The sequence below is a fragment of the Nematolebias whitei genome, chromosome 3 (assembly GCF_014905685.2).
Source record: "Nematolebias whitei isolate Nwh7 chromosome 3, NemWhi1, whole genome shotgun sequence".
Lineage (NCBI taxonomy): Eukaryota > Metazoa > Chordata > Actinopteri > Cyprinodontiformes > Rivulidae > Nematolebias > Nematolebias whitei.
In genome coordinates this window covers 24210685-24227914 of record NC_056500.1, presented here as the reverse complement: position 1 = coordinate 24227914, position 17230 = coordinate 24210685, and the positions used below count along the sequence as shown (strand labels likewise).

General features: G+C 45.5%; 1 protein-coding gene across 1 annotated transcript in view; it reads left to right on the top strand.

Moving 5' to 3' along the window:
- pde6d (phosphodiesterase 6D, cGMP-specific, rod, delta) overlaps positions 1-17230 on the top strand; it is a 27748-nt gene that overhangs the window by 1645 nt on the left and 8873 nt on the right. Inside the window, exons 2-3 of the mRNA XM_037674707.1 lie at positions 15225-15313; positions 16687-16812. Coding sequence (XP_037530635.1) covers positions 15225-15313; positions 16687-16812 — 215 coding nt within the window. The remainder of the gene's footprint in view (positions 1-15224; positions 15314-16686; positions 16813-17230) is intronic.

Below are 17230 nucleotides of genomic sequence, written 5' to 3'. Positions count from 1 at the left end.
CACCACTGTCTGTAGTAAGTACTTTACATCCGAGTATAAATGCACTACTGTCTGTAGTAAGTACTTTACATAATTCAGTTTATTTATATAGCGCCAAATCACAACAAAGTTGTCTCGGGGCACTTTACAGGAACATTCACATACATAAAAGCCAATTAGTAAAGTTCTCTATCTAAGAAATCCAGCAGACAAGTTGAATCTTGGCTTCGATGCAGTCTCCCATCCTGAGCAAGCACAGTGGCAACAGTGGAAAGGAAAAACTCCCTTTTAAAATGAAGAGACCTCCAGCAGAACCAGGCTCAGGACAAGCGGCCATCTGCTTTGACCGGCTGGTTGAGAGGACAGGGAGGAGAGACAGACGAACACAGAATGGTAGGTCCAGGTATAAGTCCAGGTGTATCTGAAAGACAAAAAAAACACATGTTAAGGATAGAAAAAATAATTACAAATACAAAACAGGTTGAGCAGAGTAAGTAAAGACAGAAGTAGAGTGAAAATTGTGGTCAGTCTGCCCTCCAGCAGTCTAAGCCTATAGCAGCATAACTAAGGGACAGCTCAGGAAACCCAAGCCGACCCTAACTATAGGATTTAGCAAAAAGGAAAGTCTTAAGCCTAGTTTTAAAACTGGATAATGTGTCAGCCTCGCGGACAGAGATTGGAAGTTGGTTCCACAAGAGAGGAGCCTGATAACTGAAAGATCTGCCTCCCATTCTGTTTTTGTAAATTCTAGGAACCACAAGTAAACCTGCAGTTTAAGAGCAAAGTGCTCTGTTAGGAAAATATGGAACAATAAGATCTGTAATATAAGATGGAGCCAGGTTGTTGAGAGCTTTGTAGGTTAGAAGTAACATTTTGAAATCTCTTCTGGACTTGACAGGTAGCCAATGGAGAGAAACTAAAACTGGAGAAATATTATCTCGCCTACCAACTCCGGTTAATAATAATAATAATAATAATAATAATAATAATTTTATTTAAAAAGCGCCTTTCATGACACCCAAGGACACTTTACAGTAAGAACAAAGATTAAGATAAGAAGGCTAAGATACATACATCTGAGTATAAATGCACCACTGTCTGTAGTAAATGCTATACATCTGAGTATAAATGCACTAGTGTCTGTAGTAAGTACTTTACATCTGAATATAAATGCACCACTGTCTGTAGTAAGTACTATACATCTGAGTACAAACACACTACTGTCTGTAGGATGCATTTTACATTGAGTATAAATGCCCTACTTTCTGTAGGAAGGTTACTTTACATCTAAACACACTTCTGTCTGTAGGAAGTACTTTACACCAGAGTATAAACAGACTACTGTCTGTAGGAAGACCCTGGCCACCCTGAAGCGGTCTAACTGATTGCGGCAATTCAAATCAAACTCTCACACTGCTTGTATAGGGACTGAATAGCCCTTAGCAATAGACCCACAATCCCATACTCATGGAGCACCACTCTCAGTGCACTTCGAAGAACACAGTTGAATGTCTTCTCCAAGTCCACAAAACACAATTAGACTGGATGGGCAAACTCTCCTGTACCCCTACCAGAAAAGGAGAACCACCACCCCAGTCTGCCAATTCAGTGGCACTGCCCCTGTTGTCCATGCGATGTTGCAAAGGCGTGTCAACCTAGACAGCCCAGGAACATTCAAAACCTTGAAGAACTCCCAGAGTACTGCCTCTATGCAGCTTTTTAACTACCTCAGCAACCCCGGCCCCAGTAATGGACGGACCAACCCCAAGTTCCTCAACTCTGCTTCTTCCATTGGAGACGTACTAGTGGAATTGAGAAAGTCTGAGAAGTATTTAGTTCACCTTCTGATGACATCACTGGTTGAGATCAACAGCACCTGACTTCCAGTATAGTATACACAGTGTTGTTAAAGTGCTGTTTTCCTTGTCTCTGTTGGCTAATTGTTTGCCAGAATCTTCTTGGAGCTGATCGAAATTCTCTATCCAAGGTGTAACCAAACTCTTTCCATATCCAAGCTTCTGCCTAAGCAACGGCATATGGCCATGTTCAGGACTGGATGCCGAGCTATCACTAACATTTTTGCAAATTTTGGGTTATTTACAGTGATGTTATCCTCAATGTCATGTTTGTTGTTGAAATAGGCAGATTAAAAGATAAATAAATCCCACACCCACACCATTTAGATTTTCAAAAACACTGTTGAAACATTTTTTGCACCATCTTGTCAAGAGGCTGTGGTCCAAATTTGAAGTCGATACAATAAAATTTGAAAATGAAATGGCGTTTTGTGCAATGTAAAAATTGTCAAAAACCAATCCTCTTTTCCTCTTTTTTTCAATATGGTGCCGCAAGATTTTTTATTAGGCCCTGAACTGGTGCACCTATGTACCAGGTTTCATACGTGTACATTGATGTAGTCAGAGTGGCTACAATTAAGATGGTGCTAACAAGCCAATTTGCCATGCCCACATCAGAATTTGTGCACCTCCCCATTTAGCTAATTCTAAATAATTGGCAAATTTCATACTGTTTGGTCCACTAAAACCTAATGAAAGTGGTTTTGTTTCAGGAGAAAAATGAGAATTCCCAAAATAACAGAGCCTTCTGCTGCTTCACAACGCTCGAGCCCTAATTAGAACGAGTAAAGACAGCAGCAGAGTACCACCAGAGCACCAGTAGAACCAGATGACATACAGTGGAGGTTTTGAAATGTCTATGAGAGACGGCAGTAAGGTTTCAGACTCAAATATTCAATGGCATATTTGATGATGAGAAAATGCCTGAGGAATGGCGGCGTAATGTGCTGGTGCCCATTTTAAGGACAGGGATGATGTACAGAGTTGTAACAACTTCAGGAGAATTAAGTTGATGAGTCACACAATAAAGATATGGGAGAGAGTTTTGGAAACTAGACTTAAACAAGAGGTGACTGTGAGCAGCAGTACGGTTTCATGCCAAGAAAGAGCACCACCGATGCCATTGTTGCTTTGATGATGCTGATGGAGAAGTACAGACAGGGTCAGAAAGAACTCCATTCTGCCTTTGTGGATTTAGAAAAAGCATATGACAATGTGCCGAGAGAGGAGGGTGTGATATTGCATGAGAAAACCTGGAGTGGCAGAGAAGTATGTTATACTGATACAGGACATGTATGAGGACAGCAGGGCATGTTATCCCCCAGTATACTCCCGCGTACGTACGTCCACGCGTACGTACGCGCGTACTATACACAGAGGGTTTAGACTTCATACTCGAGTGTCCACCCTGAGCAGCTGCATAGCAGCTCCACAAACAAGGGACGTTTACCTTTGGGACAAATTGAGGTAGCCGATTGGTCATTTGCTGACACGCCTACTGGGTTGATTGACAGGTCAGGGGGAAAAACGAACGCTGGTAGCCTCAGCCGCAGCAGTGTTCTATGTTTATATGTTGTTAATAAAAAGATCTAAAAAAAAAACAGGGAGCGTTGGTCCTGCAGCCCACACATCAGACCAGCCCACCAGGAAATCTCCAGGCCCTCCCACAGCCACGCTGGACCTGAGTTTAATTCGCTCATGACAAATTCCTTAATTTCTCACCATTTCAGTCATGGCATCAACGGAGGAGGAAGAGATCGCTTGCCTTTTGGCAAAAAAAAGAAAAGGCCAGATCAGGGATGAAGAAGGGGAATTTAATACATTGGTGTCGCATACAAAACAGTCCGTCGCCGAGCAGTTTATTGTGCGACACTGCGTACGAGTACGTAAAAATTGAGCTTTGCATGGACATGCCTGCGGGGGTACGCTCGTACCTCCGTGTACGTATGCGCGTACCTCCGTGTACGTACGCGCGTACCTCCACGTATGGATGTACGCTGGAGTATACTGGGGGCTTCAGACTGGTACAAGATATGTATGAGGACAGAAGGACATGCTAGACCGGTACAGGACACGTATGAGGACAGTGGTGAGATGTGCTGTAGGAGACAAATAGCTTCAAGGTGGAGGTGGGAATACATCAAGGATTGGTTCTAAGCCCCTTCTTGTTTGCTCTGGTGATGGACATACTAACAGATGAGGTCAGGGAGGAATCCCTGTGGACTGATGCTTGCAGATGTTGGGATATACTTAACAAGGTGACCAGACCTCTTTATTTAACAGGTGTGCAAACAAAATAATAAATGCGGGTCGACCTTGATCAAAGTAATAATGTGAGTTCTTGGCAATGTTGTGATTCCCCTCACTCAAAAAAAGACACAAATCAGATCAGTGAAAATCACAATTCTGTAACGTTTATTTTCAGTTTGAATAGTGACAATATGGAATTATGGCAAATATGAAATCATGAATGAATAACCAATAGTATTATTTCACAAAGTGAATGATGTAAATAGTTTTAACTTTGAGAAGAGATGTTATTCAAATTTAGGATTAACGTAAAAATTTAGGGAAACTTTTTATCTTAGATTCATGAACTAAATTAAAAGTGTCTAAACTTTGTTGGCACTGAGAGTCATTTCTTTCATCAGGAGAAGGATGTTTTATCCTACCAGGAAAGTTGTCCTCATTACCACAATAGATATGATGAAATCTGGAGGTTCACGCCGTCACCGGAAGGGTTGTTTTTCCTTCAGGACCACATCTCGTCCAGCAGGGCAATGCCTCATCACTCTAGGGTGTTTTAAGTCAGAGTCAGTCAGAGTCAGAGTTTCTTTATTGTCATTCGCACCTCATGTGGTACATGTGGTGGAGCGAAATTATGTACACAAGGTCCCACTTACATCCAACAATAAAATGTATAAGAAAAACAGTAATAACATCTAAGATATGAACTAAGAAAAACATAAACTAAATATACACTAAGCACTCATAACATAAAACATTGAACATCAGCACAAACATGAACATGAGTCTGTGAGCAGATGTGCACGCATGAACACATCAACATTGAAACAGATCAGCAGCAACATGAAACAGATCAGCAGCAACATGATATGGTTTTTCACAGTGATTATTCTAGTTAGAGATTCATGAGTCTAACAGCCTCAGGGTAGAAGCTGTTCCTCAGTCTAGTGGTTCTACACTTAATGCTCCTTAACCTCCTTCCTGAGGGGAGTGGGGCAAAAAGTGTGTGTGCTGGGTGAGTGGGGTCCTTCATGATGCAGGTGGCCCTCTTCCTGCATCTGGAGGTGTAGATGTCTGTGATGGTGGGGAGGCTGATTCCGACAGATTTCTGTGCAGCCTTCACCACTCTCTGCAAAGCTTTTCTTTCTGCAGCTGTGCAGCCTCCATGCCACACGTTGATGCTGGAGCACAGAATGCTCTCCACTGCTCACCTGTAGAAGGAGGTGAGGACTGAGCTTCCCAGACCAGCTCGCCTCAGCCATTAAGGGAGTTCAATGGACTTTTTTTCCATTTCAGCTGATGGGCTCCTTCCAAGATGGAAGATTGGAGGACCTTTGCTCACAGCAGCTCGAAACCCACTTGAGCAAAACAATGACCAGACTTTCAAAGACTCTGAAAACGACTCCCTTGCAGTTCAGTTTTATCTGATACAAAAATAATAATAATAATAAAAAAAAAACACTTTGTATGTTATGGCCGGGCAATATATCAATATTTTAAAATATCAATATAATTTAGTTCACAATATAAAATGAGACTATATCGATATAAAACAATATAGTTTTATACTCTACCTACAGTTAATAAATCGTTGGTTACGTACTGTAACCCCAGATTCTATGAATATAGGCGTAGCCCTTTAAGGCTGTCGCTGATGGGTTTATCCCGTTATGCGCAAGCATCGTACTGAAAAAAATTAGTCCACGCCCACCTGCTGTGTGGGCCCCACCCGATCCGTATAAATTACGTTAAGAGCGGGTAATCTGCTCCCAAATAGCTTATTCTTTTCTTCAGCTATTCAGGAGCCAGTGAGGCCCGACGCTTAAAGGGCTACGCCTATATTCATAGAATCTGGGGTTACAGTACGTAACCAACGTTCTATGTCATATAGGCTTCGCCCTTTAAGGCTGTCGCTGATGGGTTAAGGGCGAAGCGGATGTGGTCCTCGCCTCACTGGGTCCATTCGAAACCAGTAAGAAGCGGAAGCTTGCCCAAAAAACGTCTTGCCACTCAGTTCCCCATGTGCATAATTACGCATCGCGTAATTGTGTGCCATGCACAGACGCATGTTGTGCAACTATGCGTTCTGACAGCATGAATGCCCCGGAAAAACTTCAACGGGGAAGATATTGAAAGAGGAGGGGGGGGGGGCATGAAGCAACTGATTCATGATTGAACAGTATAAACAGATTAATGTCAATGAACTGATTATTGAACAAATGAACTGATTGGTAACAATAGTCATGAACTGATTAGTGACAATAGAACCGAATCACAGACACAACTTGTGGCTGATAACAACATCTCACACTGTAATGCATGCAGACAGATGTGAGCTTAAACAGAGTTCCATGAGAACAACAATATTCATTCTGTTAGAGCACTAAGGACAGAATGTGTCATGGAACGAGCCGTTACATCACGTAGGTAAAAGCGAATAAATGAGCAGGGTGATGACCATGCAGCCGCAGTGCAAATGTCCTGCATTGACATACCATTATGCAGAGCAGTCGAAGATGCGATACCCCTGGTTGAGTGTGCTTTGAGGTTGACAGGAGGCTCTAGATCTGATGCTCTGTAGGCTTCAGAAATGGCCTCACACAGCCAGTGTGACAGGCGCTGGGTGGATAACGGGCGGCCTGCGGATGCATCTCTATAATGCACAAACAAATGTTGAGTTTGACGCATTGCAGCTGTGCGCGCTATGTAACACGATAACGCCCGCACCGGACAGAGAAGATGAAAAGATGCTTCTTCTTCTGATCTGTGGGGGGGAGGGAAGAATCCCTCCAACGATATCTGTCTCGATTTAAAAGAGCTCGTGATGCTTTTAGGCATAAAGGCTGGGTTTGGTCTTAAATCAGCTGAACTACCGTCAGCCTGGATTCTGAGACATGACGGAGCGGCAGAGAGGGCAGATAAATCACTCACCCTCTTAGCGGATGTTAAAGCCAGTAGCAGAGCTGTTTTAAGAGACAGGAATTTAAGTGAAACTTGATCCAGAGGCTCAAAAGGAGCTTTGATCAGGGCTCGCAGGACCAGCGTTAAATCCCACTGTGGAACGAGTGGGCGTGAAACCGGTCTATGTCTTTGTACACCTTTTAAAAACCGCTTCATCAGCGGGTGGTTAAAAGCTGTTCTGTCCCCGAACCCTTCGTGGCAGGAAGAGATGGCTGCAGCGTACGTTTTAATCGTGCTGAACGCCAACTTCCTATCCATCAGCTGTTGAAGAAAGGACAGCACGCCACCTAATGGACATGAGGTGGCCTCCAAACCTTTCTCTGTACACCAGCGCTGAAAAGCCGTCCACTTTGATGTGTACAGGGCTGTGGTAGATGCAGCACGTGAATCTTGAATTGTGCGCACTACCTCCTGAGGGAGACCCATCCTCTCTAAGCGGGACCGCTCAGCGGCCAGACCCACAGGTGCTGGCCTATTTCCGGGTAACTCCTGATCGCTCCTCCTGCTTGAAGGAGAGCATCTTCCCTCCATGGCAGTTTCCACGGGCGACCTGACAACAGACGCTGCAGGACCGGGAACCATGGTGCGTTCACGCGCTCGGGAGCTACCAGGAGAGCTGTCAGTCCCTCCTCCTGAACTCGGTTCAGGAACCGTAAAATCAGAGGAGGAGGAGGGAACGCGTACAGAAGCGTTTTGGGCCACGGGCTGTGGGCAAATGCATCCACCCCCAGCGGTGGATCGTCTCGAGGGCTCAGGGAAAACCATAACTGGCACTGAGCGTTCTCTCGCGTCGCAAACAGGTCCACAGCTGCTTTGCCAAACTTCTGCCACGTCTGAAACATCAGGTCTGGATGGAGGGTCCAGTCCGCGTGACGTGGACCGCCCCTGGACATCACGTCTGCTCCTCTGTTCAGAACGCCGGGTATGTAAACCGCTCTGATGGAAAGCAGATTTTGGTGAGCCCAACACAGTAGCTTCCGCGCAATGTGTAACATCTGGGCTGAACGCACACCCCCCTGGCGGTTTATGTACGCAGCAGTCACCATGTTGTCTGTGTGAATCAACACGTGTTGATTCTGTAGCACGGGAGCAAAATGCTGAATCACATTCAGCACTGTGCGACACTCCAAAACATTGATGTGGGCTGATGTGCGGTGGGGCCACAGCGCCCCTACTGCTTGAGATAGGCATGTCCCCCCCCCAACCTGACAGAGACGCGTCCGTGAAGACTGACACGTGTGTCGAGGGTTTGCTGACGGGGACTCCCTCTGACAGAGCCAGGGTGTTTCCCCAGTGTCGGAGGTCTGCTCTCACGGAGGGAGGGACAGTGATCATCCGTCTCTTTTGTTTTACTGGATCCACACGCAGGCGCGTAAACCACCTCTGGAGGCGCCTCATGTGTAACAAACCCAGCGGGACCACTGTGTGAGCTGATGACATCATTCCCAACAGCTTCATGACGGAGACAGCTGTTACCACTTTGCCAGGTCTTACGTGGCGTAATTGGTTTTTTAGAGTGTCGATTCTTGTTTGTGATAAGCGAGCCGTCATGGTAATTGAATTTAATTCCACTCCCAGATAAACAATTGTCTGGGCCGGGAAAATCGAGCTTTTCTTCCAATTTATGGCGAAGCCCAGATTTAGCAGGTGTGATGCCAACACCTGAGCCTGTATCAATGCTTCCTGTCTGGAGTGAGACAGGAGCAGCAGGTCGTCCAGGTAAAACAAAACTCTCATCCCTGCTCTGTGCAGTGGATGCAGGGCTGTCTCCACACACTTTGAGAACGTACGAGGCGCGAGGGAGTACCCGAAAGGCAGCCTGTTGTACTGGTACTTCATCCCTTGAAAGGCGAAACGCAGAAATTTTCTGTGTTTTGGGATGATTGGTATGTGAAAATAAGCATCTTTTAGATCGATGGAAACAAACCAGTCGTTTTTCTGGATGTTGTCCAACAGCTGTCTGTTCGTCAACATGTGAAAAGGTCTGTTCATGATCGCTTTGTTGAAAGCTGACAGATCCAGAATCGGTCTCATCCCTCCGGTCCTTTTGGGGACCAGGAAGTAGCGTGAGTAAAACCCTGTGTTTTCCTCCTCGTTGGGAACTCTTGAGATTACACCTTTTATCAGAAGCTCCTGGACTTCTGCATTTAAGGCTGAGACTTGGTCTGGTGATGACAGGACCGTCTCTACAACTCCTCCGAACGGAGGGGGTCGGGTTGCAAACTGCAGCGTGTAACCCTTGCATAACACTCTGTCCATCCATCTGTCCGGTGAGCATGTTTTTAACCACTCTGCGTGACGTTCGTGGAGTGGACGTGCGTTTAAATGATGTGCCGTGTTTTGAACGGATGTCATCCAAACCTCCGCCTCGACCGCCGTCATGCGTCGCGGAAATGTTTTCCGCGTGACCCAAGGCGAGGCTTTCTCGAAAGGGCTGTTCTGCGCGCGCCCGTGCGCTGTGACTGGATCGCGGACCAACCTTCATGTCCGGGCGGGGCGGTGTGCGCTGAGGCGAGGCGTGTGTCAGCTGGTGACGTCCAGAGGCTGCACGTTTAACGTCGCTGTGCGAACGTTGAGAGGTGGAGGGCGTGACGTCATCAACGCCGTGCTGTCGAAGTGAAGGATGTGAACTTCGCGGGAGCGCACGTTTCCTCTGGAGGGACGCGCGCCGCTCTCGCTGAGGGCGGGGCCCGTCATTGGATTCATTCAGCTGTCTCACGCTTATGTCGCCGTGAGCTGCTGGTCGCAGAGGCGCGATGGATGACGGCTGTTCGCGTTTATTCAGGAAAAACGTGTGTTGTTTTTGCTGAGAGCGGGGACCTCCACCGGACCCGGCCTGCGGTCCCACATTTATCCCGATGTGAGCCGGTGAGCGCCGGGCAGCTGTGCGTGCATCATCGGCACAGTGCCGTTTGGATGGACGCTGCTTGTCTCGCTCGGGTGCGCGTTTAACACCGTTTGAGTGGTGATCGTGCGGTTCTGTTTGACAACAAGATATTTCGCTTACCGTGGTGTCACGTGAGCGTCTGGGCATGTGAAGGAGCGGCGGTGGGTTTAAAAAACCTTTATTTAATGCCACCGGCTCTCTCTGTGTGGAGGATGTGTGTGTAGCGGCTGTGAGCTCATCCGAACTTACAGACTGGCTAAAAACAGGCATTCTGATTTTTGAAAAATCATTTATTTCACTTCCTGTTTCGTTCATACACACATCCCCCGCAGACCGTCATTTCTTAAACCTTCTCCCTCGTGAGCTCTGCGGTTTGTTTGACCCGAGCGCCGTCTGCAGGCGATCTCTGGGGAAACGCTGAAGTGCAGGCTGCCGGGCTGAGGAGGGGTGGTCTCTGGCGGGCGGGGCTGGTGGTGGAGCTGGGCGAGACGAAGCTGCTGCTGCCGTGGAGCGTCGGTGCTTCTGCCTCTGCTCTCGACGATCCTTCCAGCGAGCTGGGGGACGGGATGAGCCGCGCGGCTTGATGAGATGACGTACCGCTTCCGACATCTCCTCCGACTGCTTGGAATTCGCCAGCATGGTCTTCAAGCTGCTTCCGAACAGCGCGTCCGATGAGATGGGGCCCTCCATGAGGTCCTTGTGCAGCTTTTCCGGCAGCAATGGAGAGTGACGGAGCCAGATGGAGCGTTGGATTACCGTCATCCATGAAGCAATCCTCGACAGGCAAACCGTGGAAGCGGCGCACATGTTGAGGACGGCGTCTGCCGATTTACACAGGGAGCTCTTCGTCTCCTCCGGCAGGTCTGAGGCCTCCAGCCTCTTTGACATGCTAAATGCTAACAGCGCCACGTTGTTGTTAGCCGCGGCCGCCTGAAAAGCACACTGGTGGGCTCTGTTGGAGAGCGCGGTCGCCACCTGGTCGTGTTTCCCCGGAGGGACGGGACGCTTCTCCAGCCTGGACATCTTCGCTCCGAAGGCTTCCGCGAGGCTTGGCTCAAGGGGGGGTACCGAGGGAAAGCCCCGCTCGGTGAACCCCTCCACTCTGGTGATGGGGGCGTAAGTGGAGACGGGCGCCCTTAACCTACCAGGACCGGCTGCGGCCTCGTTCCAGTACGCTGTCACCGCAGGAAAACGAGGCCAAATGGGATCAGGACGGCGAGCCGGCGTGGAGCCAAACCTTCCCGCAAGATCATCCGATCTGAGCGGGGGGGGTGAGGGGACGGAGAGCCCCTTAACGCTAGCAGCTTCCCGGATAATGGCGGGCAGCTCCGAGAGGAGCGCGCCCACGGCAGGGAGCGATGTGGTCGCTGAGGCGGGAAACCCCGGGGGAGTCGAGCATCCGCTCGGCCTCCCTCTTTCCAACACTGCGCTCCCCGGGAGGGAACGAGCGTCGGGGCTGCTGCTAGCGTCACCGGTCCCAGAGGAATCATCCGATTCACTCCGAGAGCCGGCGTCGAAGAAATCCATGGCGTCGTCCAGCGAACAGTCTCCCGCCACGGACAGGCAGTCCTCGATGGTAGCCTTAAACAAGGCTGCTCTCCTCTGTCTTTCCTCCGGTGGAAGCTCGTCACAGAGGCGGCAGGAGGAAGCGCGAGCGACGTGGCGGGGACCCAGGCATCCCTCGCAGGTGTCGTGCCAGTCGAAGCTAAGCAAGTAGCCGGTCTTGCACGAGGGACACAAACGGATGGTGCTGGAGCTGGACATCTCGACGAAAAAGGTCAGTTTATTCTTGTTTATTATGCTTGCTGAAGAAAAACTGGGAGCAGATTACCCGCTCTTAACGTAATTTATACGGATCGGGTGGGGCCCACACAGCAGGTGGGCGTGGACTAATTTTTTTCAGTACGATGCTTGCGCATAACGGGATAAACCCATCAGCGACAGCCTTAAAGGGCGAAGCCTATATGACATAGAACTGCCAGTTTTCTCCTCCCAGTCACCTGAATGCCACCCCTCCTTCTTTTCCCTCACTGATAACAAACCTGCCCCTCCCCCGCCGCTTGCAGCACCTAAAGGCTCCATTGGAATTACAAAGATGAGCTTAGATATACAGATATCTTTGTTGGCTCACAGTGGGAGAGAACTGATAGGTGTTAAAAAGTTTAGGATGAGAGAGAAAAAACCTCCACCTGAGCTCTGCACTTTCAGTGTCAGAATCAGAGCTTTGTTAATAAAGGTTATTAAAGGTTGAATGAATATAGGCTACTTCATTAGAATCAGACTTCAGATTTATTAATAAATCGGGGTGCTGTAAAACAGGGTGAAATACTAAAAACGATATTTGCTTTGATTTTTCTGTGGACATTATCAAATGTCTTGAAACCACTTGTATATGCAAATAAATGCCTAAAAAAAACAAATTTTAATATATGTAAATAGTTTGTTTTTTAGAAATTTATTTTGTACAGTTACAGCTGTTGTTACTCAATTTGCCTGTGTGACAACTGGGACAAAGCTTTGATTCTGAAATATATTTTTGTTATTACTTTATGGAAAGAAAAATTTACTGAGATATATATCGTATATCGTGATTTATCTTAAAAATATTGAGATACTCATTTAGGTTTATATCGCCCATCCCTATGTGTATGTATTGTCATCATTGTAAATGGTAAATAGACTGTACTTATATAGCGCCTTTCTATCTTATGTCAAGATACTCAAAGCGCTTTACACTATAATCTGTGTCCTCATTTACCCATTCATACAGCACTCTACTAGATCTCTACAAAGCTAATTGAACAAATCATTCTAATGAGACTAATCAGAGCTTTATCACATTCATACACCGATGGGACACACATCAGAGGCTATGAGGGGTTCATTGTCTTGCCTTCGGCATGTGACTGCTGGTGGATTCGAACCCCCAATTCTTGCATTGGTGGACGACTGCTCTAACCACTCGGCCACAGCCGCCCCTGTATGTTCCCATACAATGGTAAAATTGGCTCTCTGCATTTAACCCATCCACCACCAGGTGGAGCAGTGGGCGGTCTTTGGAGGCGCTCGGGGAGCAACTGGGGAAGGGGTGTCCTGCTCAGAGACACCACGAGATGTGCAATGACCAGGGATCGAACCTAGGATCTTCGGGTCCCGAGTCAGCTGCCCTGCACCTACACTGTCTATGTAAATTGTATCCAATCGATGCAACTTACCAACAGTGGGGAGTAAACCAAGTTGCATAAATTAATTTTAATTATAACTCCTCCTTCTCAACGTTTCAGAAAGAAAAACTATGGCTTTTGTTTAAATGATAACACATTGTTTTTAGAAAAAACACAATTTCCTTGCAAGTTTGGTTTCTCACACAACCTTGAAAATGGCAAGGGTCCTGTTTGAACCTTTGTGTTAAAGTGGTAACTTCCACTTATTGCCATGGTAACCAAAGTTCTTGTTGGTGGGGGTACGACACAGTTCAGACCTTTTCTTTGATATAGTTTCTTGTTGTGGACACAAAGTTTGTCTTTCAGGAAGCAGGGTTGATTAGCCACCGGGACTATAATTAACACAGAGGGTTACAATACAGTCTTGGGGCCTGTATCAGGAAGGAGTCACATAGAAAGGGGGTATAAGAGTTTTTAGTTGCCATCTCTGAGGAGAAGTTATGGATGTCTGAGGAACGTGGTTGGACACTACACAGATGACATTGTGATCTGTGGTGAGAACAGGTGGAAGAGAACTTGGAGAGGTGGAGTTATGCACTTGAAAGAAGGGGAATGAAAGTCAGCCATAGTAAGACAGAGTACATATAGGGAGGCTGGTGGAACTGTGAGGCCACAAGGAGCAGATGTCACAAAGGTGCAGGACTTCAAGTACTTGGGATCCACTGTGCAGGAAAATGGGAAATGTTGTAATGAGGTGAAAAGAGAGTCCAGGCAGGATGGAGTGGATGGAGAAAAGTTTGAGGAGGGATTTGCAACAAAAGGATGGCAACAAAGGTTAAAGGAAATGTTTACAAGACAGTGATGAGACCAGCTATGTTTTGTGGTCTGGAGACAGAGACATGGACAAAGAGACAGGAGATAGTACTGGAAGGAGCAGAAATGAAGATGTTGAGGTTCTTCTTAGGAGTGACAAGGATAGAGAAGATTAAGAATGAGATAATCAGAGGTACAGCACAGCTTGAAGGACAGAGAGATAAAGTTTGGACATATCCAGAGAAGGGATAGTGTGTATATTGGTAGAAGGATGTTAGAAATACAGCTGCCAGGAAAAGATATAGGATGCCGTTAGAGAGGACATGGAGGTAGTTGGAGTGAGGACAGAGGATGCAGAGGACAGAGTGGGATGGAGGAGGGTGACTCGCTGTGGCAACCCCTGAAGAGGGGAAAAGCTGAAAGAAGAAGAAAGACAGCAGCTTTGTGAAAAAATGTGGTCAGTTTGTTTCCCATCAGTCTAAGCCTATAGCAGCATTACTAAAGGATAGCTCAGGAAACTCAAACCGACCCTAACTATAGGATTTATCAAAAGGAAAGACAAGCATAATCTTAAAAGTAGACAAAGTGTCAGCCTCACAGACAGAAACTGAAAGTTGGTTCCACAAGAGAGGAGCCTGATAACTGAAAGCTTTGCTTCCCATTCTTCTTTTGGAAACTCTTGGAACCACAAGTAAACCTGCAGTCTGAGAGCAAAGTGCTCTGTTAGGAAAGTATGGAACAGTAAGATCTGTAATATAAGCTGGAGCTAGGTTGTTGAGGTCTTTGTAGGTTAGAATTAAGATTTGAATTCTGAATTTGACAGGGAACCAATGGAGAGCAGCTAAAACTGGAGAAATGGGATCTCTCCTACCAACTGTCATTAAAACTCTGGCAGCAGACTTTAAAAAAATATTCTGGACACTCGTATAATAAACATTTCCAATAGTCCAGCTGCCTAGACATGATAAAGCCATGGACCTGTTTTTCTGCATAATTTTTGGACAAGATGTTTCTAATTTTATTGATTTTGTTGAGGTGGAAGACAAATGTCCTGGTAACATTTTAACGTGGGGACTAAATGACATTCTGATCAAAAATATCACAAATATGTTTTTAAATAAATTATTGTCATAAAATGATTCAAGTCTAAAACTCTGGCATAAAAGATGGAGTGATATGCATTCTTTCAATGAATGCCCCGCCTTAATTTAAATATGCTTTTCTTTGATGACAATGATAATTCAGTCCTGAATATTCTAAAAGTGTCCATTTCTATTCTTTGAGTTTGCTTGTTGCCCCTTAACATTGTGTTGGTAGAAACTGGATGAATCTTCGGGATGCGGAGACGGGTAAGGTCCTGTGGCAGGGAACAGAAGATCTGTCTGTACCAGGAGTGGAACATGAAGGTAAACTCACACTGCAGCCTCAGTCTTACCTTAGAGTTCAGGTTAAGGTCTTTACTCCTCAGTCTGTCCCATAAACGGGATAAATGAAGTTATTCACACCACACTTTCCTCCTGAGACTGTCTCTGTAAACCTCTGTTCTTTCTGCGTGTAGACCGCATGCAAAGGTTTCCATTGGATTTAAACAGGAACACGTTTCTGTAGACCGTATGCAAGGTGGTGTTACAGTTGACCCCCACAAAGTTTCAGTTCAGAGGTCACAGTCTCAGTTGTTGGCAGATTTTTTTTCTTAAAGCCTATCTAATAAATGTTGGTGGAAGTTCTCGCACGTTCACGGAAACTGCAAATATCCTCCACTTTTTCAAAGTTAATTGAAAAATTAGTTTTACATGTATTTAAAGGACTAAATTATTCAGAACATTAAAATGAATTATTTTTGTAATTCAATTACTAACATACATGAGGCTAATTTCCATATATAATACTTGCCCTGTGACATCCCCCCCCCCCCCCACCCCCCAAGCAGATGCAGCCCAGCATCATTACACCAAAGTTCATGCTCAATAATCCAGTTACAACGCCAACAATGTTCAGTCAGGTCATCTGGACAGTTTCTTTTCTTTTTACTGAGACGTTTTGTCCTTCATCCAAAGGACTTCTTCAGTCCGAGGAGCCACAAACAAAACTGTTTTGTTTTTGTTTGTGGCTCCTCGAATTAATTAATTAATTCATCCATCCATTCAATAATTCATTCATGAGTGAGGATGGGGTGCAGTCCCAGAGTCCTGACAGGGAGCCTGAGTCTGAGAAGTGACATTAAAGCCTTAAGATGGAGCTCCAATGCCCAGCAGCTTCTAAGTCTTCTGATAATGAACCAAAGCACCAGAAGTTTAAGATACTACGAGAAATAGTTGAACTACTGGATTTGTTCAGGAACTAAAAAGTTATGCTACAATAGGGTAATACTGTGTTACCTGTACAACTAAAGCACCTTCATCTTCATTTGTACTCTGTATTCGTTGTACCTCAATTACCCCAATGAAAATGGCAGCTCAAACCTAAGAAAAGGTGCATCATTTTTAGTGTTAAAGATCTCAAAAAGGACATTTAGAGGGGTTTATTAATTTATTTTATTTTTTTTACAGTTTTCGATGAGTCACGGTTGATCCATGAACATATCGCAGATTTCAGGGGTTGACTGTATTTTTTTAATATCGGAAATGCCAGATTTTTCTTGGCAAGTGTCTTTCAGAAGGAAAAAACGTGGCGTAGATTGGTTTCAGTCACTCTTATCAGGTCCTTTGCTATTGTTTTTTGTTCAGAATTGGCTTTGGCTTTTTGCGCGACTAACTTTGATGTCTGATTTCCCCCTCAGCTCGTGTCCCAAAGAAGATCCTTAAATGTAAAGCTGTGTCCAGAGAACTGAACTTTTCCTCCACTGAGCAGCTGGAGAAGTTCAGGTTGGAGCAGAAGGTGTTCTTCAAAGGACAGTGTCTAGAAGGTAAATGGTGAAAAAGCTGACAGAGCAGCGGAATTATAAAGCCAAATAAATCCAATCAAATTAAATCAAAGTAATAAAATGAAACAAAACTTGGAAGTGTTTTTATATAGTTTTTATAATTTATTGATATTTTATTAATTTGACACAACTTTTTTTGTTCAGAGTTCACTTTGCTTTGCTCAGGCTGAGGCTTTTATTCTGACAGTCACATCTGAGTTCTGCTGCTGCAAACAACACGTGTTTAACAAATAACAACAATACGTGTATAACAAATAACAACAATACGTGTTTAACAACAACACGTGTTTAACAACAATAATACATGTATAACAACAACATGCGTTTAACAAATAACAACAACACATGTATAACAAATAACAACAATACGTGTTTAACAACAACACGTGTTTAACAACAA